We start from the raw sequence: 20,868 nt of genomic DNA, 5'->3' as shown, positions 1-20,868 counted from the left end.
TGGAGCACCATCCCTGTCAACCTCTTTCAGAGGAGATGGAGGAAGGGCTCAGCTGGCCTGACAGTGGGCAGCCTTGACGCACTCCTCGCCGGAAGCTGACGGGTTTGGTCAGGGTCCAGTTGAGCCTGACCAAACACTCCACAAAGGTGTACAGCACCTGGAGAAAACCCACAAATCGGGGCCTGAAGCCAAACGCCCACAGAGTGCCCAGGAGATACCCATGGTCCATCCGGTCAAACGCCTTCTCCTGATCCAAAGACAGGAGGGCGAACAACAGACCATCTCTACGCCCAAGCTCAAGGAGATCCTGGGACAGCGTAGGTCTGGTCAGGATGGACCACGTCCGCCAGCACGGACCCCAGTCGTAGCGAGATGACCTTCGCCACGACCTTATAGTCTGTGCTGAGGAGCGAGATGGGATGCCAATTTCTAAGGTCGCGGAGCTCCCCCCTTTTCGGAAGCAAGGTGAGCCTGGCTCACCTGCACGACAGAGAGGGGAAACCCACTCCCCAAGGACTCAGCCCAGACGATGGCAAGGTCCAGGCCAAGGACATCCCAGAACATGCAGTAGAACTCCATGGTCAGCCCGTCCATGCCCGGAGATTTATTGGTGGGCATGAGATGGAGGGCTTCCAAGAACTCGAGCAGAGTGAGAGGCAGCTCCAGCCGGTCTCAGTCGCCCACGCTGGCTGTTGGGAGTTTGTCCCAAAGCACCCTGCAGTCATTGGAGTGGGTCGGATCCATGGAGAAGAGGCTGGCGTAGAAGGCTCTGGTCCTCTTACGCATCTACACCGGATCCGTGAGGGGGGCACCGTCCTCCGCCAAGAAGCGCATGATGTGCTTTTTCGCCCCCCTCTTTTTCTCCAGGGCGTAGAAGAAGTGGGAGCTGCGATCCATCTCCCACAGGAGACGGATGCAGGATCGAACAAAGGCACCCTGGGTCCGACACAGGAAAGTGATAGATGGGAGGTATATAAACCCCAGGATGATCAGAGCCTTATTCCCTGTGGACTGCGGAGAGATTACTACAGGTTAATTAGAGCACCTGGAGCCAATTAAGGCCCTGCCAGAGGCCTAATAAAAAGCCCTGCTTCAGTCAGATGAGAGAGGGGAAGGAGAGCTGACTGTAGTTTGGAGGAGTACTGTTGTTGACCAGAGGATCAGAGCACCAGGGGAAGGGAAACCCTGCTCAAGCAGAGCAGGGTGATTCCCCAGGCGCAGAGGACCGAGAGAAACCCTGCCCAAGGGGAGAGAGGTCAGGAAGCCTGAGAAGCTGAAGGGAAAGAGTAGAAGCTAGCCCAGGAGAAAGAATTACAGCTTCAAGTGCTTAGTCACTGTCCATAGGGCCCCTGGGCTGGGACCAGGTCCCTTCCCCACTCCTTTTCCCTCTCCCATCAGGGCACTAGCGGAACCATCACCGCCCAAGAATAGGGTTCAAGAGGTGGTGCCCTGACGCATCACACAAAGGAAAAGCACGGGACCCACCATAATAGCGTTGACCATTTGCCACACTAGGCTAACAATGCAATATTTTCACAGATTTTATAGTAGTCAGACTAAAACCTCTATGATGTTGTAACTGGAATCTGAGACTTACTTTGATGATTGCTCCATCTCAGAAATGAGATCCCTCAAACCTGAAATGGTCTCTTCCTTGAAAAGAGATTAAAAAGTTCAGTAAACCTGTTTCTCCCCAGTTAATAAATGAAAAGGATTGAGCAAAATCAGAAATACTGCTTTTCTGGCTCAGTTAGCTCTTCAGTATTTCAGTGCTTGATGTAATTGTCTACATTGAAACTCATTCTGGTTTTGCAAAACTTCACCATACATTTTATAGAGAATCACTATGCCAATAGTATACAGTACTGTGACTTGGTCAGGACTTGTAAAAGTCTAATCACCAACTTGCCACTGGGGAGTGGAGGAACCAATAATATTAACTTCTGCAGAATCTAAACTTTTTTTTTTTTTTTTTTTTTTTTAGAACTTACATTTCTTCATCCTCCATGGTTACAAAGATAATCTCCTGAATGTGAACCAAATGCTAGCAGACACAGTGCTGTCTTCCTAAGACTGCTGACAATTAGCACTATCTTCTCATAGCTTTCCTATAGTGCAGCTAAATGAAAACTAACTAGAGTGTCAGCTTTTACTGCTGCCATTTAATTCTGCTGACAGCCCGGAAAGCAGGGATACCAACAATAATCAAATCAATTTCATTTTGCTGCAGAAAGAGGAGGCTTGGAAAGAGGACCCAAAACTGGATGGAGACACTTTCCCATACTGGAGCAAAACATGATGACCTTGCATGCTGATTCACTGGTACAAATTCATTGATGATTCAGGGGCCCCATTCTCTTCAAAGAGAAACAATTCTTAAATGAACAATTCTTTTTCATAAAGCTTTAATGTCAGGAAAGTTGTTGCCTATGCTGTTAGCTTACAGACCATTCTGCAAGCTACTGAACATACTTAAAATGATTTAGTTAAAACTGGTGCAAATCCCTGTGTAGACAACTTTATTATACTTTAAGAGTGATTTATTTCAATTTAGGTTAAACTGATGCCAAATCAACTTAAACTAAACTGAACACGTCAAAACTGAAATAAGAGTGTTCACACAGAGGTCTGCACCAGTTTTAATTAAATCAGTTTAAATTCATACCTTAAATTAAACCAGTGCAATTTTCTCATATAGACAAGCCCTTAGGGTGCAAAGGATGTTGTTATTCAGAGCCAACTGCAATAAAAGAGAGCAATGCAATTTTGGGCTGAATAAACAAAGGCACAATTCATGGGAGAGGGAGGAAATAGACCCTTTCTATATGGCTCTGGTATAAACAAAGCAGGAATTAAGTGTTCAGCTAGTCAATCCCATCTTTTTGGGGGGAGGGATAGCTCAGTGGTTTGAGCATTGGCCTCCTAAACCCAGGGTTGTGAGTTCAATCCTTGAGGGGGCCACTTAGGGATCTGGGGCAAAATCAGTACTTGGTCCTGCTAGTGAAGGCAGGGGGTGGGACTCGATGACCTTTCAGGGTCCCTTCCAGTTCTATGAGATAGGTATATCTCCATATATTTAAGTGTCCAGAACTGGAGGGAGTTTAGAAGACAGCAATAAAATGATCATGGTGCTGGAAAGAGTTAGAAGGAAAATTTAAAAGAGATAAATATGTAGTACTTGGTTACATAAAACTGAGGGTATGTAATTGTAGTTCACACATACTCATGTGAGCTTTACCTGAGACTAGCATTGCTAAAAGTAACAGTGTAGATGCGGGGGGACGGGGTTCATTGCCCCACCTGGAAGAGAGGGTTACTCACCTTCTGCAGTAACTGAGGTTCTTCGAGATGTGAGTCTCTGTGGGTGCTCCACTTTAGGTGATTGTGCGCCCTGCACCTATAGTTGGAGAATTTCGACAGCAGTACCTGGCTGGGCCGCACATACGCTCTCCCTGTCTCGCGCCTGCAACGGCAATTAACTAGTGCTGTGCAGCTCCCCCACCCCCACCCAGTTCTCTCTCTCTATCGCAGAGGACTTACTTACAACTCTGAAGTAGAGGGGAGGGTAGTGGAGCACCTACAGGGACTCACATCTTGAAGAACCTCAGTTACTGCACTATGTGAGCAATCCTCTTTCCCCGCCCCCCCCCCCCGAGTGGAGTCCCTGTGGGTGCTCCATTTTAGGTGACTGTAGAGCAGTGCCCCTCAGAGGAAAGGAGGGGCTTCGGAGTTAGGTCTGAATGGACGATAAGACCATGTGGAGTGTGTTCTAACACATGACGGGGGTTATAGGTCATGTTGTTGGTAACAGAGCTGAATGCAATCTGAAATCCATCTGGAAAGTCTGTGCTTAGAAATGGGTTTGCCTTTGGAGTGGTCCATGGTGGAAAGGAACAATCTAGGAGTTTTCCTGAACAATCTGATCCATTCAAGATAAAGAACTAGCACCCTTCTGACGTCCAGGGCATGGAAAATTGCTTCTTGCCTGTCCTTGTGAGGTTTAGGGAAGAACGTGGGAAGATGGATAGGTTGATTGATGTGGAAGGAAGAAGGGACTTTCGGCAAAAATTTGGGGTGAGGTCACTGACCTTGTTTTTGGAAAAAAAACTGTATAGGATGGTCCAGCCATAAGAGCACCAATTTCTCCCACGTCTCGCAGACATGATGGCAACTAGGAAGGCCACCTTCAAGGAAAGATGTAGAAGAGAACACGTGGCCAAAGGTTCGAATGGGGCAATTGTGAGAGATCGAAGCACTAAAGTCAGGTCCTATGGGGGCACTGGGGCTCTGGATAGAGGTTGCAAACTCCCTGGAGGAATCTTTTGGTAACTGGGTGAGCAAAGACTGAAACGCCGTCCACTTTGTCATGGAATGTTGTAATGGCTTCCCGATGCACCCGCAGTGAAATCATTAAAAGGACGTCTTTCTTAAGGTAGAGCATGTAGTCCAGGACCACTGGTATGGTAGAGGTGGTGGTGCTGATTTGTTTATTTAGGCACCACATGTGGAATCTCTTCTGTTTGTGGAGGTACGCAGCCGGTGTAGTGGGCCTTCTGCTGTTTAGCAGGATGTCTTTAATGTCCTCAGAACAAGTTGTCTCCTCGCCCTGGAATCATTGAGGAGCCAGGCTGTGAGATGGAGTGACCCCAGGTTTGGAAGCAGAGTCTGACCCGTGTCCTGAGAGTGGACATTTGGAAGAAGCAGGAAGAGACGTGGGGGGCATGATGACATCTGTTTCAGGTATGGGTACCAGGTTTGTCTGGGCCATGCTGGTGCTATCAGAATGACTTTGGCTTGATCGATTCTGATCTTGTCCAGGACCCTGGACAGCAATGGGGTGGGAGGAAAAGCATACAGGAGGGGTGCGTGCCGTGAAATGAAAAAATGCGTTGCCGCTGGATCCTGATCCCAGTCCCACTCTGAAGGAAAAAGCTGGACATTTGCTGGGTTTTTCTGGCATATAGGTCTATTGCAGGGAACTCCCATAGTTGAAATATGACTGGATCACGCAGGTGTTGATTTCCCGCTTGTGGTCGTTCGTGAACCTTTGACTTAATGCGTCGGCCATGATATTCTGAGACCGAGGCAGGGAGGTGGTTGATATGGTGACATTGTGTTGTATGCACCATGTCCAGAATTTTATGGCCTCCGTACATAGGAAGTGGGATCTTGCTCCTCCCCGTTTATGTGGAACATGCAGGTTACATTGTCCGTCATGATCTGTATGTTTTTGTCTTTGATCAGAGGCATGGAGTGTGCACAGGGATTGTGAACTGCGTGAAGTTCCAGTACATTGATGTGGAGTGTTGATTTGGAAAGAGACCATCTTCTCCGTACTGTAAGCTTGCGTAGGTGGGCACCCCCACCCCAGTAGAGAGGCATCCATTGTGATTATCAATTCGGGAGGAGGCTGAAGGAAAGGGACACCTGTGTAGATGTTGTGCGGGTGAGTCCACCATTGTAGCGAGTCCTTGACCTTCATTGGCATACTCAGAATTTTATTCAAATTGTGTTTATGTGCCATGAACACTGTCTTGAGCCAACTCTGCAAGCAGTGCATGTGCAGCTTGGCATGTTTCACCATGTATGTGGTCACCACCATGTGACCTAGTAGCTGAAGACCGGTCCTGGCCAATATCCTTGGGCTGTGCACTGAGGTATTGATGAGGTTCGTTAGAGTGGTGAATCTCTGAAAAGGTAATGATGCGGGTGTTTCTAGAGAATTTAGGTGCACAATGATAAAGTCCAGTTTCTGGACAGGCATTAATGTGGACTTTTGGATATTTATTTGTAGACCGAGACTGGTGAAGAACGACATTGTCTGGTGCATGGCTGCGACGGCTTCTGCCCAAGTGTGAGCCTTGATTAGACAGTCATCTAAGTAGGGGTATATCATGACCCCGTGCTTGCGAAGGTGAGCTGCTTCCAGAGCAAGGACTTTAGAAAATGCTCAAGGAGCCGTGGAGGATAGTACTGTATATTGGAAATGGTCCTGTCCCAGTACGAACCGAAGAAATTTCCTGTGTGTAGGGCGTATAGTAATGTAAAAATATGCATCTTGCAGGTCGGGGTCTGCAAACCAATCCCTTTGCTCCAGTGCTGGAATGATTGTAGCTAACGTAACCATCCTGAATTGTTGTGTTCTGACGAATTTATTTAGCTTCCTGAGATTGAAGACGGGTCTCCATCCTCCAGACTTCTTTCAGGTTAAAAAATAATGGGAATAGAAGCCCTTCCCTCTGTGATGTACCGGAACTGGCTCTACCACGCCCATTTGTAGGAGATGCTCCACTTCCTGTCTCAGGAGGGGCTCATAATAGGGGTCCCTGAAGGAGGACGGGGAGGCAGGGTGGGTAGAAGAGATGAAGAGGAACTGGATGGCATAGCCAGTCTTGATGATTTCCAGTACACATCTGTTGGAGGTGATGGTTCACCAGTTTGGTTAGAACGGTGTTAGACAATTGATAAAGGGATGGTTGGTGGGAGGTAGCGTTGGCAGCAAAAGTTGGGGGAGGTCTGGCAAGCCCTTGACCAAACCTTCAAATCTGCTGTTTAGAGGTTGATTGTTAAGCTGTGGTGGCTTGGGAGGAGCTTAGTCTGCGTCTGGGTGGTCTCTGTCTGTGCCTCTGGTTATCGTATTGTCTCGGTTGCTGTGTGTATGGGGCCTGTCTGGGGCGCTGTGATGTATAATACCTGCCTCGTTTGTGTTTTGTTGCAGGTGTACAGATGCCAAGAGACCTGATCGTGGCCCTCAAATCTTTCAACGAATGGAGCAACTTGTCGGTCTTGGCGGCGAACAGTTTTGGACCCTCGACAGAAGGTTCTCCACAGTGGCTTGGACCTCCCTAGGGAAGCCTGACAGATGAAGTCAAGAGGCTCGGTGCATTACTATGGAGGTGGCAATGGTCCTTGCTGCTGTGTCAGCAGAGTCCAAAAGAGGCTTGGAGGGCAGTTCTAGCTAAGAAATGGCTCTCAGAAATGAACGATATAAACTACTCTTTTGTCATCTAGTATGTAGTCAATAAAGTCAGAAAATTTTGAATAGTTTATATGGTCATACTTCGCCATAAGGGCTTCATAATTGGCAATCCAGAAGTGGTGTCGCTGATTAATACGCCTTGCGACCAAGTAAGTCCAGTCTTTTCCACTCTTTATCATAAGGGGTGGTTCTAGAGTAATGCTCTTTGCCCCATTCGTTAACTGCATTGATTGCCAATTAATTTGTCTGAGGGTGTATGAATAGAAATTCCATCCCTTTTGAAGGGATGTAATATTTTTTGTCCACTCTCTTACATGTGGCCGGGATGGCAGCAAGGGTCTGCCAGATATTTGCAGTGCGTTCCATGATTGCTAAGTTAATCGAAAGGGCAATCTTGGAGGAGGTGGACATGTGGAGTATGTCCAAGAGCTCGTGGATGTGACTCAGACTTCCTCTAGGGTTATCTGGAGCATCGTCGCTATTCTTTTGAAGAGTTCCTGGAAATTCCTGAAATCATCTCCAGCAATAGGCGTAAGGGGCATAACAGTCTCATCTGGTGAGAATGAAGTGCAAGTGGCAGGAGCTGCCTCCTGAGCTAAAACTTCTTCCGTCTCCTCAAGGCTCTGTTCGGGAGGGGCAGCTGGTGGCACTGTGGATCTTGGTGAAGAGTGCCTATGTACCTCGCAGTGCCACTTAGGGGTTTGGGGTAAAACTGTCTATAAGCTGCCCCTGGGTCCCAGAATGCCCATTGAGGTGGTAAGGGCATAGGTGGGGGCCCCAAGGGGTGACCATACCACCCTTGCAATTCAGACCCTGGCGGAGGCTTAGGATACTCCTGATGTGCGGACTGAACTCTGCCTTGCATAGGTGAAGAGTGTTGGGAGGAGAGAGCCTCCCCTTCCTCCTCCTCACTAGAGAAAGGAGAAGCGGCTCTAGTTGGCGGAGTGAGCAGTAGTGAAAGTACCGAAGCAGTATTGGAACTGAAGAGAAGTGATTCCGGTACCGGGGCAATTTTCAGATCCTTCAGAGCAAGGAACTGTTGAGGCTGTGGTACCATTTGAGGTACCTGTGTGAAAAGTGGTACAGAGAATAGGGGACCTTGTGGTACGGGTAGGAAAGGAGCTGACAGACAGTGTGGCAATGTGTGGTGCAGTGTGTGTGCTATTCAACATAGGACCAGCAGGTGGTGCTGTTGCCTTTTGTACTGCAGAGTTGCTCCATACCAAGCACTTTTTCTGTGCTGCCTGTGCCGAATGGAGGAGGCGGTCTTCTGCCTGCCCTTCTTCTTAGAGCCTGCCCGCTTAGGGTCTGCGGCTGTGACGGTACCACCAGTACCGGAGGTCCTTGCTGACTCAAAGGTACTAAGCTGCGGGGTGGTTGGTACCGATCTAGTGGACAGAAGTGGGGAACGTTCCCTCTTTGACATGGTCTTGGTAGGGTTTGTGTTAGTTCTCCTCTTTCCAAGTACTTTAGGAGACAGGTCCCTTTCTTGTGGTGTGAAGGAGAGGGGTCTGTCGGAAGCCGCCTATGGTGATAGGGCGGCAGGAGAAGTTTGTTAGCTCGGGCCTGAGGCAGGACAGAGGGACTTCTCCAATAGGATAAATTTCAGTTTAAGGTCCCTCGCTTTCCTAGTCCATGTCTTAAGATTGTGGACGGCAATGGGTGGACTTCTGGGGCACATGAGTTTCCCCCAGGCACCAAACACATTGCAAGCGTCTGTCAGAAAGCAGAATTGCCTCACAACAGGAGAGGCAGCGTTTAAAGCCAAGTGACCCTGGCATTCTGAGGAAAATTAATGTGCCTTAAGGGGACGAAAGGAAAAAAAGGTTTTGATTTTTTTTTTAAAATGAGGAGAAAAAGAAATAAAAGGTTCTTAACCAACTAACCTAACTGCACTAAACTACTTGACTAAACTAAATCTGAGGTAAAGTGAGTACACACGCTGCTTGAGCTCCGACTCAGACCACGGGAGATTGAGAAGGAACGGGGGCGGGGGAGGAGCCACACATCACTAGTTAATTGCCGCTGCAGGTGTGAGGCGGGGAGAGCACATGTGCGGCCCAGCCAGGTAGTGCGGTCGAAATTCTCTGACTAGAGTCGCAGGGCGCACAATCACCTAAAGTCGAGCACCCACAGGGACTCCACTCGAAGAAGAATTCTGGGTACCTACTTGCATTGCTGACACATCTACACTGCTACTTTTAGCAATGCTGGCATGGGTATATCTACCTGGGTTGCAATCACACCTTGGACTGCAGTAAAGACACACCCCAAGGGGAGATGTTGAATGCTTGAGCCCTGTGAAGGGCCCATTTGTACTACAAACTGGAAATATACGGTAACCATTTCAAGGGATAACAAAGTTGTAACTACACATCACCAATTTGGTTGTATTTGTTACATAAATGGGCCCTAGAAGAGAAAATAAAGTCTGAATTTCAAGAAAAAGTTTCTGAATGTGAAACTTATTAGCCTGTTAGTCTGCTTCACCCAAGGAAAGTGGTGAAAATCCCATCTCTTGGCATTTTTAAAATTAGACTGTACAAAACACTAAGAATGGGGAGCTCAACGCTGGCCTAACTCAGTTGCTATTGAAGTCAATGGGAGTTTTTTATGGACTTTAATGGGAGCAGAATTTAGCTAACACTGAGCACTTTTGAGGATCCCAATGATGAGGTGGGGGGTCCTAAAGGGTTCTTTGCATATATAACTATTATAAAAAATGTTTTAAAACTAATGAATCAATAATAAATTATATAGAAATTTACTTGCAAGAACATACTTTCATTGCCAGGGTTTCTTGAAAGGAAGAAATTTTCTCATTTTTTTCATCCACACATTCTTGTAAAGAGTCCTTTTCTGTATCCAGCTCAGCAATAGTTTCTTTGAGAATATGGACTTCTTGTTGTTGTGCAAGGTTTTGTTTCGAAAAGTTATCTGCACATAATCATAAAGGCCTCATTTTTATTAACTCAATTTAAAATAATTATTTTCCATTTCACATAGCTTGATACACTTCTAAACCACAAGAAAACACAACTAAGGCCAAGAACCAGCAAAGCACTGAAGCATGATGATAGGGACAGAAATAGTCCCACTAATGTCAATGGGACACCAATGTATACCCCAAATTAAGAAACACGGTAAAAAAACTAAAAAAGAGCCACCGTGGCTTAACAACCATGTAAAAGAAGCAGTAAGAGATAAAAAGACTTCCTTTAAAAAGTGGAAGTCAAATCCTAGCTAGGAAAATAGAAAGGAGCATAAACACTGCCAAATTAAGTGTAAAAATGTAATAAGAAAAGTCAAAGAGGACTTTGAAGAATGGCTAGCCAAAAACTCAAAAGGTAATAACAAAATGTTTTTTAAGTACATCAGAAGCAGGAAGCCTGCTAAACAACCAGTGGGGCCCCTCGATGATAGAGATAGAAAAGGAGCGCTTAAAGACGATAAAGTCATTGCGGAGAAACTAAACGAATTCTTTGCTTCAGTCTTCACGGCTGAGGATGTTAGGGAGATTCCCAAACCTGAGCCGGCTTTTGTAGGTGACAAATCTGAGGAATTGTCACAGATTGAAGTGTCACGAAAGGTGGTTTTGGAATTAATTGATAAACTTAACATTAACAAGTCACCGGGACCAGATGGCATTCACCCAAGAGTTCTGAAAGAACTCAAATGTGAAATTGCGGAACTATTAACTAGGGTTTGTAACCTGTCCTTTAAATCGGCTTCTGTACCCAACGACTGGAAGATAGCTAATGTAACGCCAATATTTAAAAAGGGCTCTAGAGGTGATCCCGGCAATTACAGACCGGTAAGTCTAACGTCGGTACCGGGCAAATTAGTCGAAACAATAGTAAAGAATAAAATTGTCAGACACATAGAAGAACATAAATTGTTGGGCAAAAGTCAACATGGTTTCTCTAAAGGGAAATTGTGTCTTACTAATCTATTAGAGTTCTTTGAAGGGGTCAACAAACATGTGAACAAGGGGGATCCAGTGGACATAGTGTACTTAGATTTCCAGAAAGCCTTTGACAAGGTCCCTCACCAAAGGCTCTTACGTAAATTAAGTTGTCATGGGATAAAAGGGAAGGTCCTTTCACGGATTGAGAACTGGTTAAAAGACAGGGAACAAAGGATAGGAATTAATGGTAAATTCTCAGAATGGAGAGGGCTAACTAGTGGTGTTCCCCAAGGGTCAGTCCTAGGACCAATCCTATTCAACTTATTCATAAATGATCTGGAGAAAGGGGTAAAAAGTGAGGTGGCAAAGTTTGCAGATGATACTAAACTGCTCAAGATAGTTAAGACCAAAGCAGACTGTGAAGAACTTCAAAAAGATCTCACAAAACTAAGTGATTGGGCAACAAAATGGCAAATGAAATTTAATGTGGATAAATGTAAAGTAATGCACATAGGAATAACCCCAACTATATATACACAATATAATGGGGGCTAATTTAGCTACAACAAATCAGGAAAAGATCTTGGAGTCATCGTGGCTAGTTCTCTGAAGATGTCCACGCAGTGTGCAGAGGCGGTCAAAAAAGCCAACAGGATGTTAGGAATCATTAAAAAGGGGATCGAGAATAAGCCGGAGAATATATTATTGCCCTTATATAAAATCAATGGTACGCTCGCATCTTGAATACTTAGTAGAGATGTGGTCTCCTCATCTCAAAAAAGATATACTGGCACTAGAAAAGGTTCAGAGAAGGGCAACTAAAATGATTAGGGGTTTGGGAGGGTCCCATATGAGGAGAGATTAAAGAGGCTAGGACTTTTCAGCCTGGAAAAGAGGAGACTAAGGGGGGATATGATAGAGGTATGTAAAATTATGAGTGATGTGGAGAAAGTAGATAAGGAAAAGTTATTTACTTATTCCCATAATACAAGAACTAGGGGTCACCAAATGAAATTAATAGGCAGCAGGTTAAAACAAATAAAAGGAAGTTCTTCTTCACACAGCGCACAGTCAACTTGTGGAACTCCTTACCTGAGGAGGTTGTGAAGGCTAGGACTATAACAGCATTTAAAAGAGAACTGGATAAATTCATGGAGGTTAAGTCCATTAATGGCTATTAGCCAGGATGGGTAAGGAATGGTATCCCTAGGCTGTTTGTCAGAGGGTGGAGATGGATGGCAGGAGAGAGATCACTTGATCATTACCTGTTAGGTTCACTCCCTCTGGAGCACCTGGCATTGGCCACTGTCGGTAGACAGGATACTGGGCTAGATGCACCTTTGGTCTGACCCAGTACGGCCATTCTTATGTTCTTTTGGACTACTCGCATGCTTAAAGCCTGTGCTTGAGTGCTTTGCTGGATCAGGGCCTAAGCTACTAAAGACTCGATGCAAATTTACCCCCTTTTAGGGTGTTTTGTTAATTGCAAATATTAAGACTATTAAGACAATAATTATAATAACTCAATAATGTAAATTGAAGTGCCTAGGAAATAGGTTTAAAACAACAGAGCAAAATGGAGTGCAAATTACAATATGTAAAGCTGGGTATTATTAAACTTTCTTGTCCATGCGCAAAACATTGGTCTTCTCTGTTATGTTAAGAGAAAGGCGTTTACTTAAGAGAGAAAGATCTATAAATGCTAATTATAAACCAAAAAAGGACACTGAGTATTCCACACAAGAGTATTCAGAATGACTAAAGAAAATTAACAAATTAATAATAAAATGTCATGTAAATACTGCAAGACACTTTTAGTAGGCTGTAACTGAATTATATGACACTAAGGGTAAGTCTACACTGCAGATGGGAGCATGCGTCCCAGCAGATAGACAAATGCTGCTCAAGTTAGTCTCTAAAAATAGCAGTGTGGCCACGGCAGCATGGGCTAGCTGGCCAAATACAATCACACCAGACCCCCTGGGTATGTACTCAGGTGGCTAGCCCAGACCACCTCCTGTGCTACTGGGTCCACACTACTATTTTTAGCGTGCTAACTAGAGCAGAGCTAGCATGTGTCTCTCTATTAGTTCTGGAAAGCACGCTCGCAGCTGCAGTGCAGCTACACACATACATACGTACTCTATGTAAAGCAAACATAGATCATGCTCTATCTATAACTTGTGAGAAATTATCAAAAGTTTTAGTAGTTAAGAAATAACTAATGAAATGTTTTTGACACAATGAATGCCTACATGCATATGTATTACACACAAGGCAACTAAATTAAAAAGAAAAGTATTGAGGCTGCAAAGTCAAGCACTCAATACTCCTGGGGGAATTCTGCGCCAAAAAATGCAAATTTCTGCACCAAAAAATGCAAAATTCTGCACATTTTATTTGTCAAAATAATGCAATATAATCACATCAGTTCCACTTATTTTGGTAATTTATTTAAATTACCATACAGAAAAAAAAATCACAATAACTGTTCAGCATTTCCTAAACACATGAAAGTTAAGTTACAAATACTTGGTAACCAAGACCCTGAATTCCAGTTATAATCCTGAATTTTCATTTAAATTACATTACTTTTATTTTGGTGTTCTGTAAAGTAGAATGTCACTTTAAATTGCTCAGACTTCCACACAAGAAAGTCGTACAGTTTTGCTAATCATTGTCCTGCATTTTTTTTAATGGATAAGTAAAATAGATCCTGAGCTGTAATCTAACCCAATTGTGCCTCTCTGGCAAAGGAAAAAAAGCAAGAAAGCACTTTGACCTTCCTAGCTGAGGATTACATTACTGTCATTTAAAATAAGTCTCCTTTACACCACTCTGGCAAGGTAAAGGAGCCTTAATTGACTAAGAATGGGAACATTAGCAGCAGAGGTGAAAGTAAGCCGGTCCGGTATGGCGTACCGGCAAGAGCCAGTACGCCGTGCTGGACTGGACCGGCTTCCCCAGGCTGGCGATTTAAAGGGCCCGGGGCTCCTTGCAGTGGCTGGAGCCCCGGGCCCTTTAAATCGCCTCCCGAGCCCTGCTGCCGGAGCCCTGGGTTAGCAGCAGTAGGGCTCTGGCGGTGATTTAAAGGGCCCGGGGCTCCGACTGCTGTGGGGACCCCCGGGTATTTAAAGGCCCCGCCTCTTCCGGTTGAGGCCACACCCCTGCTCAGGACTCCAGAGTACCGGTAAGTCCTTTAAGTTACTTTCACCCCTGATTAGCAGCCTGCCTGTTTAGTTGTTACATTTTTGCTCTGCCTGAGGGACAGAGCCTGCTTCACACAGCCCTATGTCTCCAAGCCCAGGATGCAGCAACAGCAACGAACAGTGAGTCTCTCTCACCCATTCGCACGCAGACAGGTGCTCAGCCCCACCCCCTGAATGTCTTTTCATGGACGCATGCCCAGCATCCCTCCTCTCCCCTGCGGTGATCTGCTCTCTGCTGCCAGCTGCTCCCATCAGACATGCCTAGGCTGCTGCTGAAGGGGCGTGTATTCCCCACAGATTTCTTTGCTGTCCCATTTTTCTGCGAGGGAGCCAAGAAATGAATTCTGCACCCCCGCAAGGCACAGAATTCCCCCAGAAGTAAGTCAAAAGTTATGACAGACCAGAATTAAGGTTGCCTGTGCTACTTTAGTTCAGTCTCCTTATGCATACATATTATCATACATCATTTAGTTATATTATTACAGTTTTTCCCCTGCCTCATTCAGTGTACAGAATAAGGGGTGCTCACTCAGTGAGCTGCTATTCAGTATTTGTTTTCTCCTTGTTGAACAACTTGTGCTCCCAAGACTGAATTACTGCATACTATTCATACTCTGCTTTGAAGAAATTGTTATTAATTTCCCCCTGAGTTTTTCTATGGCGCTCATCACTACAGTATTCGAGTGCTTCAAACATTAATTTATTTTTACAACACCCCATCTCAGCACCTTGCAGGATTGGGAGCTACAGTTTGTTAAGCAAATATTACTGATGAGCCCAAACAAATCAAATGGGTAACAAAACTTATTGTTCAACTAATAATATGAGTAGTTTATCAGGAATAACTTTATTGATAACCATCTTAATTATGCTGGTCTGAGATAGGGAGAAAAAACCTTCTAAAAACAGAAAATAAGTTATTTGCTTTTTGTTGATGAAAGTAAGAAAAAATTTTTTTGATGTACCCATGTGCTTTCCTCTAGCCATAAAATATAAAACTATTTTAATTTTGAATTTCTGGTGACGAATTAATTGTTTTGCCTTTGTACTACTGGAACACTTAAAATAGTATAAAATAAAATAAAATAGTTGATTAAACATTACTTTTTATATAACGTGGAAGAAGTGAGGAAGAGAAAGCAATACTACCATTAATTTTAACTAAATATCTAACTCACCAATTTTTTCATCCAAAACCATAATTTTCTCCTGGGTAAGCTGTAATTCATATTTTTTTTTAGCAAGATGTCGCTGCGTCTCTGAAAGACTCTGTTCTGTCTTTTCATTTAATAAGCTGTAGAAGTATTAAGAGTGACAGCTTTAATGCAAACGTATATTAATATGGCTTTTCTCACATTCTGTAATGTCACCACAACTGCCAAAGTTAAGTAAATCAGCATTTCTTGAGATATTTCAAGTAATCTCGGATATTGCACCAACATTTATCTTAGTCTATCTTTAATTATGAACGCTGGTCTATTCCTGTGAAGAATCCCACAGAATTAGAGGTGTTTTGAGAGACTGGACAGCTCAAAGGATTAGAATAAGATAAAAAAAGCTTTTAATCAACTATAAGCTCTGATTAGACAATGCCTAAGACTGGGATGGGCAAAGTTACAAACTGTTATAAATCATGACTGAGATGCACTGATAGAGCTAGATCAGGGATAGGCAACCTATGGCACGTGTGCCGAAGGCGGCACGCAAGCTGATTTTCAGTGGCACTCACACTGCCCGGGTCCTGGCCACCGGTCCGGGGGGCTCTGCATTTTAATTTAATTTTAAATGAAGCTTCTTAAACATTTTAAAAACCTTATTTACTTTACATACAACAATAGGTTAGTTATATATTATAGACTTACAGAAAGAGACCTTCTAAAAATATTAAAATGTATTACTGGCACGCGAAACCTTAAATTAGAGTGAATAAATGAAGACTCAGCACACCACTTCTGAAAGGTTGCCGACCCCTGAGCTAGATAGTGAAGCTTATACCTGCTCATACTGTGCTTTGGAACTGGAAAGAGCTATTAGTGCTACTTTGAAGGTATAACAAGAACAATCTTAAAAATAATTGAAATTAAGATAAACAAACAGATTTTTTTTTATGGTGCTCATGAAGCTGAGATACTAACAGGAAGTAGCAGTAACTTTAGAGCAGGGTTTCTCAGATGTTTTCATAATATTGGGCCACATCTTAAAAGAGAGAGAGTGTATCATGGGCCAGCCCCACTCGCATTCACAATTCTGTGGAGCAGCTCTCCTGTCCATCATAGATCTATTTGTAACAGTGCAACATTCACATGGCAACTACAGCAATTACTTGTAAGTAACAGTAGACATGTATCTGAAGTATGTTTAAGGGGAGTAGATTTTTTACCGTCTTGGAAAAGAATCACAAGATCTTTCCTTCCAATGTGTTCCCCTCTCTCCTGTACATGCTTCTGTGCCACCTTGTCCTCTTCTTCCCCAATTCTCTGCACATGCTTCCCTTTTGTTGATCTTTCTCCCTTGCCACCTGATTCCCCTCTTCCCTCCTGCACATGCTGCCTAACTTGCCTTCTTCCCTGTAGTCCTCTCCTGAGGGTGGCTCATGGCTCTTGTCCCACTAGTGGCTCTTAGTAGTGGCTAGAAGTTTCAGTCAGGCTGGTAGCTCCAGTCCTTGAAAGAAGCTCCAATATCATTTCCTCCTCTTGGAGCCTCTCTCAAGGACAGAGAGAGGACAGCTTGAGGAGGCTGAAACCTGGCTATTACATGAAATGTATGTTTGTTTCTGTATTTACTTCAATTTATAGAAGTAAAGAAAGGTCTTAAGGGAGTTACAAAACTTAAATATAAAATTAGCTGCTGACAATATCCAACAAAATGTAACCCTTAAACACTCCTAGAAAAATCCCTAACCCCACATAAACCTCAATCCCCATCAAATTTCACCTTTTGCAAAAGCCAGAGAAAATAGATATGCCTTGCAGCATGCTCTGAAGGTCAACAAACCTAGGCTATATCAGACGAAGGTGAAGGCTGGGGAAGGGAGAAGAGCTGATTACAAATCTGAGGGCCCCTCATGAGAACAGTCTGTCACAAGCTCCTTCTCCTTTAAACAAACAGAATAGCTTTGACAAAACAGTGGATATATGCTTATTTTATAATTGCAGTAGTTTTTATGTATATGCTTTTATTTACCTTAGTGAAGCACATTCTGCTTTTTGTCTGCTGAGCTCACTTTCTGAATCCAGTGCCCTTCTTGCCAATATTTTCATCTCCATTTCCACAGAATCTATGGTCTCTTTCATCAGTGCTATCTTTGATATTTGTTCCAAACGTTCACTGTCAAGCTATAGGAGTAAAATGACTAGACATTAAGAACTGCCGGGAAAAAAAAGTTACTAACCTTCTTGTAACTGTTGTTCTTCAAGATGCGTTGCTCATGTCCATTCCAATTAGGTGTGTGTGCGCACGCGTGCACGACAGATGGAAGATTTTCCTCCTAGTATTATCCGTAGAGTTGGCCTGGACACCCCCTGGGGTCATGCCTTCATGGCACTCGATATAGGGCCCTGCCAACCTGCCACCCTCTCAGTTCCTTCTTGCCTGCTACTCTGACAGAGGGGTAGGAAGGTGGGTATTGGAATGGACATGAGCAACACCTCTCAAATAACAACTTTTATGAGAAGGTAACTGTTTTTTCTTCTTCGAGTGACTGCTCATGTCAATTCCAATTAGGTGATTCCCAAGCCTAAATTTGGAGGCAGGGTCGGAGCTTAAATGTTCGCTGACTGCAGCACTGCTTACCAAAGGCTGCATCGTCTCCGGCCTGCTGGGTAATGGCATAATGCGATATGAATGTATGAACAGAGGATCACATCGCCACTCTGCATATTTCCTGGGTTGGAACATGTGCCAGGAACGCTGCTGATGAAGCCTGTGCCCTGGTGGAGTGTGCTGTGAGCGGATGCGCAGGTACCTTCACCAGGTCGTGGCATTCCCAGATGCAGGACGTGATCCATGACAAAATCCTTTGGGAGGAGACTGGAAGCCCTTTCATTCTGTCTGCTACCACAATGAACAACTGAACGGACTTCCGGAATGATTTGGTTCGCTCAATGTAAAAGACTAATGCCTGGTGAACGTCTAGCAAGTGAAGTCTTTGTTCCCTGCTGCTTGTGTGCAGTTTAGGGTAGAAAACTGTGAGAGAAATGTCCTGGTTGACTTAAAATTGGGAGACAACCCTAGGGAGGAATGCTGGCTGGGGTCTGAGCTGAACCATGTCCTTGTAGAACACGGTGTAAGGAGGCTCTGATGTTAAGGCCTTGAGCGCTCCTGGCTGAGGTTATAACTACCAGAAACACCACCTTGTACGAGAGGTAAAGCAGAGAGCATGTTGCCAGCGGTTCTAAGGGTGGCACCAGATTGAGGTTCCAGGCCAGGACCGGCTGTCGGACATGCGGATATAGCCTGTCGAGACCTTTCAGGAAATGGTTGACCATAGGGTTGGCAAAGACAGACCAGCCCTTTCCACCTGGATGGAAGGCAGAGATGGAGGCCAAGTGAACCTTTATTGATGACATGGACAGCCCCTTCTGCTTAAGATGGAGAAGGTAGTCTAGTATAAGGGAAATAGACATGAGCGTCGGAGACAGATGATGTTGCACTGACCAGATTGAAAATCTCTTCCATTTGGCCAGGTAGGTAGCCCTAGTGGAGGGTTTCCTATTGCCAAGGAGGATTTCTATGACCGGGTCCGAACAGAAGAGCTCCATCGGGTTCAAGCCATGGAGCTACCACACCGTGAGGTGCAATGACTTGAGGTTCGGGTGCTGGAGACGCCCATGATCCTGAGTTATCAAGTCTGGGAAGAGGGGCAATGTGATTAGGGCTTCCACGGACATTTCCAGGAGAGATGTGTACCAATGTTGATGGGGCCAGGCTGGGTCTATCAATATCACTGAGGCCTCTGAACTTTGAGGAGCACCTTGTGAACGAGAGAGAAGGGAGGAAACGCATAGAGGAGGTGGTCCCCCCAAGGAAGGTGGAATGCATCCGCGATGGAGGCTGTGATTCAGGAAGGAGCAAAACTGCTGGCACTTCCTGTTGCGTTGCATGGGATGAAAAGGTAAGGCAGGATGGATCCAGTCTTTGTACTGGTGCGCGGTTCTCGTTCGCACCTTCAAAGGGCCTGCTTCTGGCCTGATGAGGGTTTCGACTGGCCAGAGCCCTGACCAAACGAGGGGTGAGGTCTCTTCCTGGAGTTCACATCTTCATCATCTGGACCCATGGAAAAGAAGCCCTTGAGGAATTCCACCATGATTTCAATAATTTCCATCCTACCATCAACCTCAGCCTAGATCAATCCACACAAGCGGTCCATTTCCTGGACACTACTGTGCTAATAAGCGATGGTCACATAAATACCACCCTGTACCGGAAACCTACTGACCGCTACACTTACCTACATGCCTCCAGCTTCCATCCAGGACACACCACACGATCCATTGTCTACAGCCAAGCTCTAAGATATAACCGCATTTGCTCCAATCCCTCAGATAGAGACAAGCACCTACAAGATCTCTATCAAGCATTCTTAAAACTACAATACCCACCTGCTGAAGTGAAAAAACAGATTGACAGAGCCAGACGAGTACCCAGAAGTCACCTCCTACAAGACAGGGCCAACAAAGAAAATAACAGAACACCACTAGCTGTCACCTTCAGCCCCCAACTAAAACCTCTCCAGCGCATCATTAGAGATCTACAACCTATCCTGAAAGATGATCCTTTACTCTCACAGATCTTGGGAGACAGACCTGTCCTTGCTTACAGACAACCCCCCAACCTAAAGCAAATACTCACCAGCAACCACACATCACTGAACAAAAACACTGACCCAGGAACCTATCCTTGTAACAAAGCCCGATGCCAACTCTGTCCACATATCTATTCAAGTGACACCATCATAGGGCCTAATCACATCAGCCATACCATCAGGGGCTCGTTCACCTGCACATCTACCAATGTGATATATGCCATCATGTGCCAGCAATGCCCCTCTGCCATGTACATTGGCCAAACCGGACAGTCTCTACGCAAAAGAATTAATGGACACAAATCTGACATCAGGAATCATAATACTCAAAAACCAGTGGGAGAACACTTTAACCTGTCTGGCCATTCTATGACAGACCTGCGGGTGGCTATCTTAAAACAGAAAAACTTCAAAAACAGACTCCAACGAGAGACTGCTGAGCTGGAATTGATATGCAAACTAGACACAATCAACTCAGGGCTAAACAGGGATTGGGAATGGCTGAGCCATTACAAACATTGAATCTATCTCCCCTTGTAAGTATTCTCACACTTGCTTCTTATCAAAGTGTCTGTACTTGGCTACCTTGATTATCACTTCAAAAGTTTTTTTTCTCTTACTTAATTGGCCTCTCAAAGTTGGTAAGACAACTCCCACCTGTTCATGCTCTCTGTATGTGTGTATATATATCTCCTCGATATGTTTCACTCAATATGCATCCGAAGAAGTGGGTTGTAGCCCACGAAAGCTTATGCTCTAATAAATTTGTTAGTCTCTAAGGTGCCACAAGTACTCCTGTTCTTTTTGCGGATACAGACTAACACGGCTGCTACTCTGATATTTGTCCTCTGCAAGCTCTCCTGCCTATTCTGCGGGAGCTGCGGCCTAAAAATGTTTCTGCTGTGTGGCGGGAGAGTGAGTACATCTTTCTCCCGAAAAGGTCCAATTTTTTGGCCTCTCAATTTTTTGC

At 44.8% G+C, this 20,868-nt stretch overlaps 1 protein-coding gene across 1 annotated transcript in view; it reads right to left on the bottom strand.

Annotated features, from left to right (window-relative positions):
- Positions 1 to 20,868, bottom strand: part of TSGA10 (testis specific 10) — an 80,747-nt gene that overhangs the window by 37,288 nt on the left and 22,591 nt on the right. Inside the window, exons 9-12 of the mRNA XM_024213484.1 lie at positions 17,279 to 17,430; positions 15,274 to 15,389; positions 9,762 to 9,916; positions 1,598 to 1,653 (exon numbers count right to left, since the gene is read on the bottom strand). Coding sequence (XP_024069252.1) covers positions 1,598 to 1,653; positions 9,762 to 9,916; positions 15,274 to 15,389; positions 17,279 to 17,430 — 479 coding nt within the window. The remainder of the gene's footprint in view (positions 1 to 1,597; positions 1,654 to 9,761; positions 9,917 to 15,273; positions 15,390 to 17,278; positions 17,431 to 20,868) is intronic.

Source organism: Terrapene carolina, unplaced genomic scaffold (assembly GCF_002925995.2).
Source record: "Terrapene carolina triunguis isolate 2854851 unplaced genomic scaffold, T_m_triunguis-2.0 Scaffold21, whole genome shotgun sequence".
In the NCBI taxonomy this organism is placed as follows: Eukaryota; Metazoa; Chordata; order Testudines; family Emydidae; genus Terrapene; species Terrapene triunguis.
This window is presented reverse-complemented; position numbering and strand designations above follow the sequence as displayed.